The sequence below is a fragment of the Phocoena phocoena genome, chromosome 1 (genome assembly GCF_963924675.1).
Source record: "Phocoena phocoena chromosome 1, mPhoPho1.1, whole genome shotgun sequence".
NCBI classification, from domain to species: domain Eukaryota; kingdom Metazoa; phylum Chordata; class Mammalia; order Artiodactyla; family Phocoenidae; genus Phocoena; species Phocoena phocoena.
In genome coordinates this window covers 112,584,560-112,600,640 of record NC_089219.1, presented here as the reverse complement: position 1 = coordinate 112,600,640, position 16,081 = coordinate 112,584,560, and the positions used below count along the sequence as shown (strand labels likewise).

Sequence of the window (16,081 nt, the reverse complement as noted above, 5' to 3'; positions counted from 1 at the left end):
CTAGGAAGGAGGGGGTAGCAGTAGCAGGCATGGGTCTCTCCCGCTCGGGTAATCCGCTCCAGGTTTTCCTATCGTCCCTGTCCCTCTTGGGTCCCGAGGCTGGTCACTGCTCCGGGTTTTCTTCTCGGCCCCGCCGGACAGATTCTGGTTCGCGAGCGCCCGAAGCCGGCGGGGTCCAGGCCAGGGATTTTCCCTCCCTTCCCCAGCTCGGGGTCGCGCTAGCCTGGAGAAGGGCCGTGCCAGGGGCAAGACGGCAGTGCCAGAAGCACAAGTGAAATTGAGAGGGGGCTGCTTCGGGGTGGAGAGGGCATGGCCGAGGAAAAGGGGGGCGGGAAAGTGGCTCGGGGAGGGTAGAGCCAGGGCCTCTAGAGGCAATAGAAGGGAGGGCACCTTGGCATCAGCCCATAGGTATAGAGAAGCGAACAGCGGGCTCGCCATGTCCCCCATCCCTGGGGGTCGCCCCAGGCGTCTTGTTGGACCCAACCTGGATTTTTCAGTGGCTGGAATGCCATTCCTCACTTGAGTCTCGAGAGTCCGGGAACCTCCTGTTAGTTTCTCAGTGACGCCCCCTCCCACGTTCTCTTCTGGTCCACAAAGCTCCCTCGCTCAGAAGTCGGAGTGGGGAACCCCGACTTTGAAATTCCCGCCTAACCCCCAACTCCCGGGCCCTTACCTCGCCAAACCGCTGAGACCGCGTCGGCCAAGAAACGCTGACTGGGGGCCCCGCCCTCTCCCACGAAACCCCAGCCTGGCCCCTGGGGCCTGCCGCCACCCCTGCCCCGCCACTAGGCCTGGACTGGAACTGGGAACTGGAGGGCAGGTGTGGGCTCTCCAAGGGCCCTCCAGGGGATCGGGGAGCGTCCAAGATCCGCACGTTCAGTTGGTCTTCAGGCGACCAACTAGACCTTAATTTTGTGTGGCAGGAGGTGGGTAAATACCCGGAGAGTGAGGTGGTTGACCAAAGAGAAGGATGAACGCCCAGGCCGGGAGTTAACCCCTTTTAGGGAGAACTGCACACCTGGGGCTGGGACAGCGATTCGGGGTGAGGGCCAGGTGCCTAGGCCGGGCCACGTGCGCCAAGGTTGAGCTGCAGAGGAGCTGGATGTTTGCAGAGCCTGGAGGAGAGAGGGCTTCTGGCGGGAAGAAAGGCACGGCTGTGACTGGGCGGGGTCCTGAGTGAGTGGGTCTAGGGGCCTGCTTTGGAATGTGGGGTGCTGAGCTGGAAGCGGCGCATCAGCTTCGGCGCCCACCTCTTCCCCGCTCTCCACCTTCCCCCGGCTGCCTCCGCTTCCCTCGAAAAACCCGCCGCCCAGGAAACCGCTGGGGGCGCTCAGACCGCAGCCCTGCCGCCCCCCGGCGCCCCCACCGCGACCGCCCAACCCACCTGAAGGAGCCGTGGCTGCCAGGGTTGCCCCCCTCCCGCCGACTACCCCCACACCTGCGGGCTGCACTATTTATAACTCGGCGCCTATTCCGGGCCTCTGGGCGGGAGCCCGGTGTCGCGCAGCGCTAATCATCGCCGGGATCTCTGCGCCCCCCAGGGCCGGGGGAGATAAATTTAGCCTCAGGAAGCTCGGGGGAACATTTTCCAAAACTCCACGTCCCAGAGAAGGCGAAACTGAACCCCTCTGCCCTCAGCCTCCTCCGGACAGCCACCAGGCGGCGCAGGTCCCCCGGCTCGAGAAGCCGGGTCGCTGCTTTGAAGCTGGGGTAGGTAAAGGGTTGAGAAAGAACGACCTGAGGGTACTGAGGGGCGGAGGTCAGAGGGGTCAGAGAATGGCCAGAAGAATGGGTATGACCCCAAGGCTGGCAAAGACTGGAGTAGACAGTCTCAGCTGGGCATAACTGAGAAAGGACTAATGCCTTTTGAAGGGGAAATAACTCATATGCAAACGAGATGCAAATAGGGACGCAAATAAGAGCGTATTCCCTTGGGGGTCTGCGCTCTGGCGCTAGTGAAACAACTGCCACACTCTCCTTTCTGCCCGTCTTTCAGTTTAGCTGGGAAAACGTGGGACCCGCCCAAGATTATTACTATAATATCCAGTTTATTGCGCACGGCTCCTCAGACCATTTCTCTTGACCCCTCTCCTCCAGCTTCTGCACACCACTGACGGTCTTATATTCGACGTAGTCAGCTGGGAATCCTGGATATCAGGCCGCTCCTCCGCATGCTGTCGTACTTGGGGGTCACTTCCAGTTCTGCCTGGTCTCCTTCCCTGTTTTACCCCGCCCAGTCCCCTACCCCTTGTGGCCACTAGAGGGCCCCGGGGCGCCGAAGGGTAGATGAGATCTTACCCATCCCTCCCTGTCTAGGTGCCTGCACATCTTCCTTTATTGCTCCCCTCATCCCCCTCCAGTGAGTTCTTGAGACAGTAGTTTGTACACTTAAAACCTGAACTTACTCTAGTTGGGAAGAGAACATTGCAGGGAAGCTGCCGCATCTCACTTTCCCTTCTAGACCAGTAGGGAGGTGTAGTCCAGGGAACCATCTCCTGGCTTTGTGGCTTACATGAAAAGGGCGTAGCTGGGCCTCCCAAATGAGCGCGGGGGAAATCAAGAACAAGGGGAGATTAGGGTTGAGGTGAAGTGGGAAAGCATGGAGTGGGTACAGAATAGGGGTGGATAGTCCCCTCCACATTTCTGCTAGCCTGGCCCTGCCTCCCAGGCCACTTAGGCTACCACCCCAAGCACCAGTTCAGAAGAGGAAGGCAGGAGAGAAGCCCTGAATTTGAGATGAGAGAATCTGGGTTCACTAAATGACTACCCTACTGCAGTGTGCTGTTCATATGACTTTGGAGGGGTCACCACACCTCTCTGGGCTTGTTCTTTCATGTTAAGATGAGACAATTGCCCTTGTCCTAACTACTTTTTTTTTTTTTTGCGATACGCGGGCCTCTCACTGTTGTGGCCTCTCCCGTTGCAGAGCACAGGCTCCGAACGCGCAGGCTCAGTGGCCATGGCTCACGGGCCCAGCCGCTCCGCGGCATGTGGGATCCTCCCGGACTGGGGCATGAACCCATGTCCCCTGCATTGGCAGGCGGACTCTCAACCACTGCGCCACCAGGGAAGCCCCGTCCTGCCTACTTTTGAAGTGGACTTGTGTAACGCTCGCACACTCTGTAGCTGAAACGGGCTCTGGAATGGTATATGAGGTTTTTGTTATCCTCCCTATCCCTCTCCTCAGTCTTTCCACTTTCAGGGCTCTGACACTCTCTTTCCAGCTCTGACACTCTCCTTGGGCTACTGGCAGTCACGACTTCTCTCCCCTCTTCAGCTCCCACCACCTGCCACAATCACAGGCCCTGCCTTCCACCCCTACTACTTCCCCAGTGGCACTTGCCAGACATCCCCTCCCCTGGCAAAGTCAGAACCCTCAGACTTCAGGATCCACCTCCAGGCACTGCCCCAGCTTGGTAGGAGTGAGGTCTAAGAAAGGAAAAGGAGGCAAAGGTCTAGAGCTTGAGTCAGGGAAGGGTTGGGGTTGGCCAAGCAGGGTGCAGGCTATGAGGGGGAGAGGGAACTCCAAATTCAGATGGGAAGTTGAATTCTGTGTCCATCTCTACAACTAACCTCTCTCTCCTTGGATTCAGGACCTTCTCACTGCTGTGCCCTGGGGCTCTGAAGGCACCAGGCAAGAACACTGACCTGCATTTTGTGGATGTCTAAAGAGGGGCTGCCAGGAATAAGAAATAACCTTGAGTTGGAGTACTATAGAGTACAATACTGCTGTACAAAAGAATGGTCAGGCTCTAAATATACTGATGAGGAATCCTGTACGAGGTATGTGAAGGGAATAGCAAGGTACAGAACAGGGTATAGAGTATGTTATTAACTAGAAGTATAAGTATATGTAAGTGCAGCCACTTCTCCCTACTGCTATTGCTGTAAGCCTGCTCTGAGCCACCAACATGTCTGGCCCCGATTGTGCCCATGACCTCCTAAAAGGTCTCTACTATCATACCCTTGGTCCCCTAAAGTCTATTCTCAACCCAGCAGCCAGTGTGAGCCTTTTAAATAAAAAATCAGTTTATGCTCAACTGCCTGCAACAGTTCCTCATTTTACTTAGCATAAAATCTCAAGTTCTTACCATGGCCTACTAGGCCTGCCTCCACTCCCATCCTTAGCTTGACTTTCTCTTTTTCCATAGAACCTATCACCTAGTAACATCAATGTACTTATTTTTTAATGTTTATATTTTATTTTCTGTCTCTACCCACCAGAATGTAAACTCCATGAATACAGGGATCTAGTTTGTTCACTGCTGTATTCAAATCAGCCAGATTGGCATATAGCAGATGCTCAATAATATTTGTTAAATGAAAGAATAAATGTTTTGCTATTTGCAAAAACATGGATGAACCTGGAAGGTATTATGCTTAATGAATAAGTCAGACAGAGAAATACAAATACTGTATGTTATCACTTACATGTGGAATCTAAAAAATAAAACAAATGAATGAATATAACAAAACAGAATGGACTCACAGATGTAGAGAACAAACTAGTGGTTACTAGTGGAGAATGAAGGGGGAGGGGCAAGACAGAGGTAGGGGATTAAGAGGTAAAAACTACTGTGTATAAAATAAATAAGTTACAAGAATATATTGTATAGCACAGGGAATATAGCCAATATTTTATAATAACTTTAAATGGAGTATAATCTGTAAAAATTTTGAATCACTGTGTTGTACACCAGAAACTAATATAATACTGTAAATTAACTATACTTCAATTAAAATAAAAAACTAAAAAAAAAAAAAGAATGAATGACGATGCAGTATATGCATAGACTATCTCTGGAATGCTGGCCAAGATACTGGTCACCATGGTTACCTCCAGGCAGGAGAGCTGGGGGATAGGTGTGGGAGGGAGATACTTTTTACTATCAGAGTTTATTAGGCATATATTACTTTGACAAAAAAAAAAAAAAAAAAAAAAAAAGAAAGAGAGAGAGAGAAAGCAAGAAAAAGAAAATAAGCCCAGAGAAAAAGGAGTTAACTAAGAAGTCTGAGGAAGAGCTGGTCCCTGGCAGTGAGGGAGGGCCACATACACCATCTCCAGGCCAGTGTCCCAGGACAGAATGGAGGGGGGAGGGCATAATTGGGCCCCAGGGAATGCTGGGTAGAGACCCCAGGGACACTTTGGCTGGCTCTGAGGTCGTGGGGGGCTGCGAGTGGGCATGTCATTAGGCAGGAGCAAGACGATGTAAATGGCTGGTGTGTGCCTACCACTGGGAGTGATTCAGGGAGAGCGTGTGTTGGTGGCTGCCAAGGGGAAGTGAAGAGTCAATTCTGCTCATTCTGGCTGTTTGTGTCCTATGCACTGTCATAAACCTGAGGGACCTGTGTGGCCATACAGGTGGCTTTCTCTTGCAGCTTTGTGTGTAAGCTAGAGGAGCAGGGCCGGACTTCCTCCATAAGCTGGGAACTAGCACCAGCTCAGTGCTTTCCCCAAGATCTTCAGGGGCAGGGAGCTGGCCAGACCAGGTCTTCTATTTGGGTTCCCATCCTTACACACAGGGCCTCACAGAAGAAGACCCCACCCAAGCTGGACTCCTCCCTGTCTACAAGTTGGGAGGAACCTGGCCTTTCTACCCAACGCCCTCCCCACCCAGGCACCAGTGAGTCAGGAAACCTGGCTTTCATTCTGTTCTATCCAGGAAAACTTCCTTCCCTCCTTGGCTCCCAGACTCTTCCAGTGCTGACTTTTTCTGACTTCCCTGTAGACATTTAGAACGTTTGGTCTCAAGGCTTATTTATTATACATACAGTTCAGTGATTCTCATACAGAGATACTGGGGGCAGCCCATTCCTGGTACTAAGAGGGTATGGTAAGATCAGCCATCTGGGCCGGTGGGCTCACTGTACCAGGCTTGGAGGAGTGCCAGGTTCTGCTGCAGTCTGACTGGGGTCCTAGCCAGCAGGCCAAGCTCCTGTGCACTGGCGGTGGGGCCTGGGAATAGAGGCCCAGAGATAAGGCAGGTCTGACAGATGGCACAAACTCAAAGCAGGATCACACTTCACTCATTGTTTGTGGCCCATCCTTGGTCAAGCACAGCTGGCCCCAGGAGTCTTGATGGGGGTTGGGCTGGGTGCTAAAAAAGAGAATGGGAAGCTGAGAGGCAGGCTTTGCCACAGAAGCTGCAGCCATGCCTCCTGTCTGTTTGCCCTACCCTGCCCACCTGAGCGATGCTGGCCATGATGCCAGCGGGGAGGAGGCAGCTCCCTGCTGCCATTAATCCAGCAGCTCCTTGATACACCAGCAGCAGAGGAGGATGTAGGCGACTTCCTTCAGGGTCCGCTGCAGGCCCTCCCACCCTGTGCCCATCTTCATGACGGGCACCCGGAGTCCAGTGTCTCGCAGAACTCCTCCAAGGGAGAAGGGCAGGGCCTGGGCTAGGGGCTGTATCCGGGACTGCATGTGGGCAGCAGCTCTGAGGAAGGGTGTGGGAGCTGCCTCTAGTGCCTTTTATCAACATTGTCCCCACCCCCTTCAGACCTCATGACTGTGGGGACAAAGGCCCCAGGGTCTAGCACAGGGAAAGTTCTGGGCCTGAGAATGGGCTGAGTCAGCCCCTGTGCCCAGGGATGGTGGGGTGGGGTTAGTAGGAGGAGGGCCTGGCCACTCCATCTTTCATCCTCCACAGCCAGGCCAGCTCAGCTTCCCTTCCTCCAGCCTGGGCCTCGAAGCCCTGGCTGCCCTGCCCAGTTATCCCTTCCCCCAGGGGTTGGCACTGCTCCCTGCTCCTGCCCTCTGGTGGGCTCCAGCTGAGGCTGGCACTGAAAATCATCAGTGAGAGCTCCTTTCCAGCCTCCTCTCTCCCCCGCCGCCCCAGAGTGAGCACTGAGGGCTCCGAGCTGCCAGGGCCTGGCCCACTTCTGCTTCTTTCGTCCCCTGAAGCAGGAAGACACAGCCAGAGCAACAGGCACAGGAGAGGTGGTTTATTGACAGGTTAGACCCCAGGATGGCCCCCTTCCCTTCCTCCTGGACAGGGCAGGAGTGGGAGGTCACGTGCGGGAGTTCCGCTCCTCGTCTTCGTTCTCAAGCAGGTAGGCTGGACGGTAGGTGGGCTGTCCTCCTGGGTTCGGGCACTTCAGGGCTGGGTTCCGCACCGTGTTCTCCCGGCTCCCCAGTGACGTATAGCTGGTGGGGCGGGGGAATGGGAATGGAGGGCATGGGTGAGTGTGGTGGGCTCGGCTCTCCCAGTCCCAGCATCCTCACATCTTCCACACACCCATCCTCTTCCTCCAAATCCCTTACCCTTGGTCATACAGGATACAGTATGGGACAAACAGTTGACGCAGAAAGTCCCAGATGTCTCTGTAGGTCCAGTCCTGGGAGGTCAGAGTCAGAGAAGAGTCACACATACTTTCTTTTCCCACACCTACCCACTGCCACCTGGGAAGGGGACTATCCAGGGCTCTTCGGCTCCCTTGGCCTCTGAGGGAGGGCCTGCTACCCAATTCTTTGGTACATCTTGCTCTGCGCAGGCCAACCAATAAGAAAGAGAAAGCTTTTATCCTGTCCCTCTCCATTTCTCAACCCACCCTCCACTGGCATCTAAGTTCCAGGACAGGGAGAGGATATCTATGTCTGTGTAAGCCTGTGCTGTCCAGTAGAACTTTCTGCAATGATGGAAATGTTCTTTATCTGTGCTAACATGGTGGTCGCTTGACACGTTGTTAGTAGAACTAAAGAACTGAATTTTGAATTGTAATTTAATTTAAAAATTGAGACATTCACATGCCATGAAATTCACCCTTCTAAAGTATACAATTCAGTTTTTTTTTTTTTTAGCAATTTGTATTTCGTTTCAATTAATTACAATTTGAGTGTAAATAAATGGCTCATGGCTACCGTATCAGACAGCAGGTCTAAGTCATTGTTCTGTCCACAGGAGAAAGCAGGATGCCTGCCGTTGAATTAGTGCTCGATAAAAATTGGTCAAAAGGCTGAACGAACAAACAGCACAGCCTCCCCCGGATGATGGGGCTGTTTCATCCAAGCCCCAGGGTCTAACCTCCCCCAGCTCAGGTAGCCAGGGAGCAATGACTGATAGGGGGCATGAGACTGAAGGCGATAAATCCCCTCCCCTGATACCAGCAGCGGGCTGATGCGCATGAATGAAGGCCACCCCGGGTCAGTGGGACTGAAGGGGCCGAGGCTGCAGGAGTAGGGGTCGGTGCGGCGGGTGCCCATCAGCACGGCCTCCAGCTGGGGATGCTGTGCCCGCAGCTCGCTCAGGGCCTGCTTCATGTCACCCTCAGCCTCCAGCACCTGCAGACTGTACCTGAGGAAGAGCAGTGGGAGTCAAGAGTGGGCCCTGCCAAGCCCCTCTTGGAGCCCAAACCTTCAGGTCCCTAGTACCTCTTGATGGTGTCCTGTAGAAACTGCTCCAGCTCAGGGAAAGGGGAGATGCTGCGGATATACAGGATCTGGAGGGGCTCTTGAGCATCAGGGTATTTCCTGGGGAGGGGGCAGAATCCATTGGCTTGCCAGGATGGGCAGGGAAATGCTCTCCAAAGAGCTTGCCTTTTGGCCCCTGGGATGGACACCCTCCCCTTCTCTCCTTTCCTCGTCCTTCCCATCCATCAGAACCCACTTCGTCTGGGAAGCCCACTCTGACCTCTTACCTCTCAAATCTGGAGCATACACTCCTGTTTCCAGTATGTAAGCCTTACCTCCCCGACAGGACTGTGACCACCCTGTTGTCGGGGATGGTGGCTTGCACGTCCATACCCTGCGCCAGGCAGGTGTCAGACGCTCAATAAATATGGTGGGGGAATGGAACTGAGAGGTCACTATGGCTACCATCCTCCCAAACCCCACCCAGACACCCCCTTTCCTCCCTGCTTCTTAGGATGGGGAACTAGAGAATGGGGCCGATCTATCTCTGGGGTCTTGCCTCCAGGGGGTTGGCTCACTTCTGCACAGCGGCATGGAAGAGGTGCAGGAGGGCGGTGCAGTCCTTGCCCCCGTTGAATCCCACGCAGAGCTGGGTGAGGCTGTACTGAGCCAGGGCAGTCTCAATGGTCTGTAGGGCGCCTGCCACCTTTTCTCTCAGAGAAGACCCTGCCAGCCAGGCAGGGAAGAGGGCATCAGATAGAGACATGACTGTCAAAGGGCAGTGGTCAAAGGGCAGTGGGGGCCAAGTTGCCCTTGCTTAAAACCCTTCCATATCTTCCCAGTGTTCCCCATGCCTTCATCTGCCCACTCGGCCCTGCAGTCTGCCCCCAGCCTGTCATTCAGCCACACCTCATGGCACTCTTCACCTCAGTGTCTTCCCTCTGGAGGTCCTGGTTTCTTTCCATTCTCCTAACCTCATGCTGCTTCCTTTCAGACCCTCTCTCACACCGTTTACTCTTGCCCACCTCCTGGTCTGACCAAATCCTCCTTAGCACTCAGCTTCTATGTCACTCGCCCAGAGAAGCCTTCTTGGACCCCACATCAAGGCTGATCTCCCTGCTATGGAGACCCCCCATCACTGACGCCTCATGCACGATTACCTGTTTAACGTCTCCCTCTCCTGTTAAACTCCTTGTCCAGAATAGGGCATACCTCTGTCTTGTTGAGTTATACACCCAACAGCCAGCACAGTGCTGCTGAAAGGAGGTACTCAATTGATATTTATTGGAAGAATGAATGAATCAGCTGTAGCTATCTTCTACCTTCTCCTGGATCTGGGGGAAGCCTCCAACAGCCCCTGCATTCCTGAGACTGAGGGTGGCACCAAAGGTCTGGTGTATGCTGCCCCTCCCCCAGGAGGCCCCTACCTGACTCAGTGAGTTTGTACACGGCATCCCTGGCCTGCTCCACGGCGTTGGGTACGTAGGGGACCAGCGATCCCTGGGGCAGACGGGCAGTTAGGTAGGCCAGGCATTCCTCCAGGGGCCCTTCTTCCTCCGAGTCCAGTGTCAGCTTCACCTGATAGTAGTTGCTGCCCCAGTCAGGGTAGGAACCCAGGCCAAGCCTGCGCCCAAAGTGGGCCTGGGCCTCAGCCAGGATGGGGGCGATAGAGGCCTCATTAGCTGCCACATACAGCTCTCGCAAGTGGAACTGAACAGCTGTGTTTTGAAACAGTCCCTTTAGCCCCTCCAGCACCCGCCGCAGCAGCTCCGGAATTCCCGGGAAGAGGTAGACGTTTCGGACGGAGACTAGTGGGAATCTGAACGGACGGCCAGTGAGAGGATCTGTGCCATAATGTAGGCGGGCAGAGGAGGGCACCCGTGACAGCTTCTCCCAGCCCTCCCCCCCTAGGGCTTTGATGGCCCCTTCCAGCTCAGGGTGTGGCCTGAGTTCGTCCCCAAAGGCCTGTGCTACTGCCTCGAAGGTCACATCATCATGGGTGGGGCCAATGCCCCCTGCCGTAAGGACGTGGGTGAAGCGGCTGGAGAAAGACGTGACCTCAGCCGCGATGGTGGCTACCTCATCGGGTACGACAGAGACTCGGCACACCTGGACCCCCAGGGAGCGCAGTGTCCGGCACAGAAAGTAGGTATTGGTGTCCTGAGTGTGTCCCTGCGAGATTGGAGATGGGGAAGATGACAGTGTCAGTGCCGTAGGGATGAAGGGCAAAGGGGGAAGGATCAGGCTGCATCTGCCTGATGATGGGGCACTCTGCTCTTTGGGGGACACCACCTCGGGCTGCCCAGAAGCCCAGACTAGGCGCAAGAGTGGGAAAATCCATGTGAATGGAGTCAGGGGTAATGTGATCCCCCTTGGGCCTTCATCTCTGCTTATGGATTCAATCATCAATTGTATGGGGACAACTCATCTACTTCCTCACCAACCCTGACAGTTTTAGTCCTCTGGCTCCAGGTGCTTACTGGGCATCTTCACCCTATCCCTGGCTGTTGTCCCTTTGGTCAATGGCATCTCCAGACACTGTCCACAGCGTCAGGTTCTTCAAGCTGTCAATTCTACTTCTGAAATGTCTCTCCATTTGCTCTCTTCCCTCTGTTCCTACTGCCACCAAACGGGTCCTTGGCAACTTTCACCTGGACAGTGGCGGCAGACCCCTGGCCAGAACCCCAGCCTCCAGCCACAGCGCTCTGCCCTGTGCCTCCTGAACAACTTTCCTAACGTGTCACTGTGATTGCATCACTCTTGGCTCAAAAGCCATTTGTTGTTTCCAACCATATACAGAATAAAGTTCAAATTCATTTGCAGAATATTTGAGGCTGTGAGTCTATGGTGTGTGTCCACTCTTCTTTTCCAGCCCCGTCTCCTTCTACTTCTCTACAGAGAGTTTAGTGGTTAAGGGGGGCTCTGGAGTGAGAATCAGGTTGGAACCCCACCTACCACTTACTAGCTGTTCAACTGTGGGCAAGTTTCTCAACCCCTCTGAGCCTCAGTCTCATAATCTATTCATTGAGATTTATAATAAAAGTACCCACATCGGACTTCCCTGGCGGTCCAGTGGTTAAGACTCCGCGCTTCCAATGCAGGGTGCGTGGGTTTGATCCCTGGTCAGGGAACTAAGATCCCACATGTCGGGCGGCTCAGCAGGGAAAAAAAAAAAAGTACTCACATCATGGAGTTGTTGTGAGGATTAGTAAAATCACATATGTGATGTAATAAGCACACTGCCAGGCGCTAGTAAGCACTCAGTATTACTATTACAAACCTGATGCCCACCATGACCTCTAGTGAGACTTCCCTGATTATTCAGAAGTAATTTCCCCCTTCTAGTACTTTCCTTCTATCTCACTTATCTACTCTGTGGAATGCCTTGGATCATTTTCCAAACAGGTTGGATATAACTCTGAAATAATACATGCATTGTCATTTCTGTAAAGCCACCCCTCCCCCTACCATAGTGCTTGGCAAATTGTAGGGACTTTGCTACAAGTTTTTCAACACAGTAATTGAAAGAATGAAGGTCACTTTTCCTCCAGTATATTGGACTCACTCCAGGACCCTACTGCAGCAAGGGGGCTCCCACCCTGGTTCACCCTCCCTCAACAGAACGTGGAGCAAGCTCCGGAGGACAGGAGAACGCTGCCCCTCCCCCCTCCTCTGTCCCAGACACACCTTGAGGATCTCATCTCCAACAATGATGATGCCCGCCGTCACGCTGCGCCCTGGGGGAGGTTCAGAGGCCCTAGATGCCATGGTCCTGCCTTCTCTGCCCCTCTGCAAGGCCCTCCAGTAGCCACCCAGACCCCCAAATAGGGGGCGCAAGCACGCGGAGCCCGCCAGGTCTACAGGGCACTGGGGGTCATAGCCTGGGAACTGGGGTTCCGGGGTCGAGGGAACCTGGAGGAGCCAGAAAGGACAATGGGGGAGAGCAGGAGTGCAATCTTCCTCATCACGCCCTTGACAATCGACTCCTTTATCCATGTCCCTTTAATAAACGTGTTCTCAAACCCTAGTCCATACCTCTTTTAATGTTTTCTATGCTCGGTCCTAGTCTTAAAATGTCCTTCTCTCCCGAACCTACCACTTTAAATGTCTTCTGTCCGTTGAGCTCGGTTCCTCTAGGGTCTGCTCTATCTTGGGCATCTGCACCTTTAAATGCCCCTTCTCTTTGGGGCATCTGTTCCTTTAAATGTCTACCTTATCCTGGGCCTTGGCCCCTTTAAGTGCGTTCCCTCCCTCCACCCACGACCAAAACTCAGCCGCCTTCTTCTGCTGGCTTCCGCACCCTTTCTAGCCCGGAATCCTGTCTCTTCCCGCCACGCTTCAGACTGCTGAGCTCTTCCAGGTTCTCACCTGCCTCTTGCCCCTTCACCGGGTCTTTCCCTCTCTCCTTCCCTCCCGTGGTAGCTTCCGTACTCAGAGTCCCGCCTTAGACTCCTACCTACCTCGTATTAATTGGTCATTTTGGCCGTCGCTCACACAATCTTTAAGGGTCAATTGGTGTAGTTGACTATCGCTCTCGAGCTTTAGCTAGAGGGCGGGAGTAGTGCTGGGTTGTTATTGGCGACAACCACGTGGTCACCCCCTCGCCCGGAAACATGGGGGCCGGGCCTTAGTTGGGGGCGGGGCTTTTCGCTCAGTGCTGGGCTTGAGGAGTCGGGAGTGAAATGAGTGGTGGTGGTTGGAGGTGCTTTAAGGACTTTGGGGTGCTCCAGTCTCGTGCTGGAAGTAAAGAGAGGCTTGACTCTAACCTCTGTTCTGTGTTAAAATTCTTGTATGCATATGCTGTTATTCATTAACCATGACTTATTCTAAGGGGTTGGGGGCTGGCACTGGTGCAGAGGGGATTTTATATTGTGGCAAATGGACGTTGGAGGGACAGCCAAGAAAAATTGTCAGCATTGCCTGGGAGGTAGCAAGATCCTGGCGGTGACCTTTTAGTGTGTGGAACTTTCATTTGTCCTTGTTATAAACAGCAAAGCTAATTACCTGTACGCGGGCCTTTCACTGTCGTGGCCTCTCCTGTTGCGGAGCACAGGCTCTGGACGCGCAGGCTCAGCGGCTACGGCTCACGGGCCCAACCGCTCTGCAGCATGTGGGATCTACCCGGACCAGGGCACGAACCCTTGTCCCGTGCATTAAGCAGGCAGACTCTCAACCACTGCGCCACCAGGGAAGCCCTACTGAAACCTCTTTGACAACAATGTCTTGCCCCACCTTGTTCCAGATGGTGCTTTAAACAACCTCTCCCAGTTAATTGGTCTTGGAGGTACGAGTGAGGGCGGCGACTAGGGAGTGCCACGTGTCCACTTTGGATTCTCACATTATCCTAGCTTCCTCTTACTTCACTTGCTTCTGGTCTAAAAGTACTTCTTAAACTTTAACGCCCCTACGAATCATCTGGGGGCCTTTTCATTTTTTATTTTTAAATTATTTATTTATTTGGCTGCGTTGGGTCTTTGTTGGTGCGCGCAGGCTTTACTCTAGTTGCGCGGTGTGAGGGCTTACTGCAGCGGCTTCTCTTGTTGCGGAGCATGGGCTCTAGGCGCGGGCTCAGTAGTTGTGGCACAAGGGGTTAGTTGCCCCGCAGCGTGTGGGATCTTCCCAGACCAGGGCTCAAACCCAAGTCCCCGGCATTGGCAGGCAGATTCTTAACCAGGAAAGTCCCCATGGGGGCCTTCTTAATATGCTGTTTAAATCTACAGGATTCATGCGGTTTGGGTGGGGCCTGAGATCTGCATTTAACAAGCTCTCATTGTTGTGGTCCTAACGCGGGTTGAAAAAGAATTTCCAGACACGAGGCAGGATGAAATAAGATAGAATTTATTAGAGGGAAGGGTTGCTGCCAGAACAGCAGGCCGACTTCCTAGCAGTCTGGGAGAGTCAGCCTGAACATGTGCTATTGATCAGTTTTTATAGCCAGAAAACAAAAGAATGGTCCAGGGTGAAAATTTCGTTTACTGATTGGCTGAGGCACATACACCTTCCTTCTATCTGGTGAGAGTGGGACAGCCCAGATGCCTTTCCTTATTTGGGACAGGTCCCGTTGCCCAGGTGGGTGTTGGCCAGGTGGGCTCAGGAATTTCATAACCATCTCAATATAGTGGGGAGGGCGATTTAAGAGTCTGGTAGGGGGTGTAACGCTGCAACTTTTTCATGCAGGGTCAGTCTTTGTCCTTGAAGCATCATTGTCCTTGGAGCACCACATTCCCCCTTCTATTTATAGGGCCAATTCTTTGGCCCTATTGGGTACCCTGCTCATATCTACCTAACTGCCTAATTCCCTCTCAGGCATTCTGGAACCCCTTTGTGAGAAGGGGTGACAAACTCTCTGGCTGCTTCCTGCTGAGCAGGGGCATCATGGGGCCCTGGGTTCCCGTTGCCTGCTCTCTGTCAGGGTGTATCTAGGGAGGAGTGTGGGCCCCATGTAAAGTGATGGCGGCTTGTTCAAGGGGTTGTATGAGTGTTGTCTGGCTGGTGTTTTTGTTGCATCACCATTTGTATTCTGGAAGAGACAAACTTAACAAGGAGGTTAAAAATACATGGCCCGAAAATTGGTCTGGACCTTGCCTGATTGATTAACCAAAAGACAGCAATCCTCCTTTAACACTGCACAAGTCCCTCCCTGATAAGCCGTTAGGAGGTCCTGAGCTCTTCTACTTTGTAAAACCACTCCTGTTAGAGAATTTATTTGTTCTTGTAGCATGTTAATTTGAGCTGCTAGGTTGGCAATCTGTTGTGTGAGTTCAAGAGAGAGCTGTTGGGCAGTGAAAATAGAGTTTAAGAGTCCTGCTGAGCCTGTTCCCATCCCCGTTAGGAGGATCGAGGAACGACGAGTGGGACAATGGCGAGTGGGACCAGAGAAGGAAGTCAGGGCTGAATAAGAAGCCCCTGTGTCAATTAGAAAGGTTATATTAGCCCCTGCCACATCCAGGGTTACCCGGGGCTCCTCCAGTCTTATGGGGAACATAGGGTCCTGTAGGTTGAGCCTCGGGCACCTTCAGTCATCCACATCCAGGAGCCCCAGATCTACAGTGCAATCCGGTTCTTGCTCCTGGTAGTCAATTACCCCTCACAGGGGTAATTGGTTTTGACCTCGGCCCACGGGGGCTGGGACCGAAAAACCCCGAGTGTTGGGTGGTTGTGGAATTGGCCTACCCGCTTGAGGGCGGCAGGGACAACTCCTCTTCCAGTTGGCCCTTTTGATGATAAGGGCATGGGATATCGGGTGGTGGGGTGTGGCAGTTCCTGACAGTGTGCCCCTGCTGACTGCATTGGTAGCAGGTCCGTGGTGGTTTCTGAGATGGGAGAGGGGCTCCCGTGGGTCCCTGTTGTGGGAGGGACTGAGTAATGGCAAGAGCCATATAGTGAGCATGTCGTTTTAATTTTTCCTCCTCTCTTAGTTCTCGTCTGTTCCTAGAAGCCTCCTCCCTATTGTTAAAAACCTTCAAGGCCGTGTCAAGTAGGACAGAAAATGGGGTTTGTGGCCCTTGCTCTAGTTTCTGTAATTTCTGTCTTATGCTTGGGGATGCCTGGCTTACAAAGTGAACTGCAAGTACAGCCTGACCTTCAGGGATCTCAGGGTCTAGGCTGGTGTATTTCCTCATAGCCTCTACTAATTGGGCCTGAAAAAGGGCCAGATTCTCAGAGCGTTCCTGTGTGACTTCTCTGAGTTTATTATAATTGACAGGTTTGATGATTGCCTTTTTCATACCT

General features: G+C 53.3%; 2 protein-coding genes across 3 annotated transcripts; both read right to left on the bottom strand.

The window, feature by feature from the left end:
- Positions 1-6,238: 6,238 nt before the first annotated feature.
- Positions 6,239-6,424, bottom strand: LENEP (lens epithelial protein). The gene has a single exon (XM_065898183.1). The coding sequence runs from the start codon at positions 6,422-6,424 to the stop codon at positions 6,239-6,241; it is 186 nt and encodes a 61-aa protein (XP_065754255.1).
- A 509-nt stretch (positions 6,425-6,933) lies between these two features.
- Positions 6,934-12,783, bottom strand: FLAD1 (flavin adenine dinucleotide synthetase 1). Of its 2 annotated transcripts, XM_065884814.1 has the most exons (8): positions 12,719-12,783; positions 12,038-12,262; positions 9,778-10,522; positions 8,929-9,076; positions 8,372-8,470; positions 8,105-8,294; positions 7,265-7,338; positions 6,934-7,147 (listed from the first exon to the last, which is right to left on the bottom strand). In XM_065884814.1, the coding sequence occupies exons 2-8, from the start codon at positions 12,116-12,118 to the stop codon at positions 7,012-7,014; spliced, it is 1,473 nt and encodes a 490-aa protein (XP_065740886.1). In that variant the 5' UTR covers positions 12,119-12,262; positions 12,719-12,783; the 3' UTR covers positions 6,934-7,011. The 2 variants fall into 2 exon arrangements, with proteins under 2 accessions (XP_065740886.1, XP_065740878.1); XM_065884806.1 differs by lacking the exon at positions 12,719-12,783 and having other exon boundaries at positions 12,038-12,695.
- Between the last annotated feature and the right edge of the window lie 3,298 nt (positions 12,784-16,081).

Coding starts and splice junctions, on each gene's coding strand:
- FLAD1 (XM_065884806.1), bottom strand. CDS start 12,346: ATGGATAAAGGAGTCGATTGTCAAGGGCGTGATGAGGAAGATTGCACT. Junction 10,523..12,037: donor TTGGAGATGAGATCCTCAAG/GTGTGTCTGGGA, acceptor CCAATCTCGCAG/GGACACACTCAGGACACCAA. Junction 7,339..8,104: donor TGCGCATCAGCCCGCTGCTG/GTATCAGGGGAG, acceptor CTGACCTCCCAG/GACTGGACCTACAGAGACAT.
- LENEP (XM_065898183.1), bottom strand. CDS start 6,424: ATGCAGTCCCGGATACAGCCCCTAGCCCAGGCCCTGCCCTTCTCCCTT.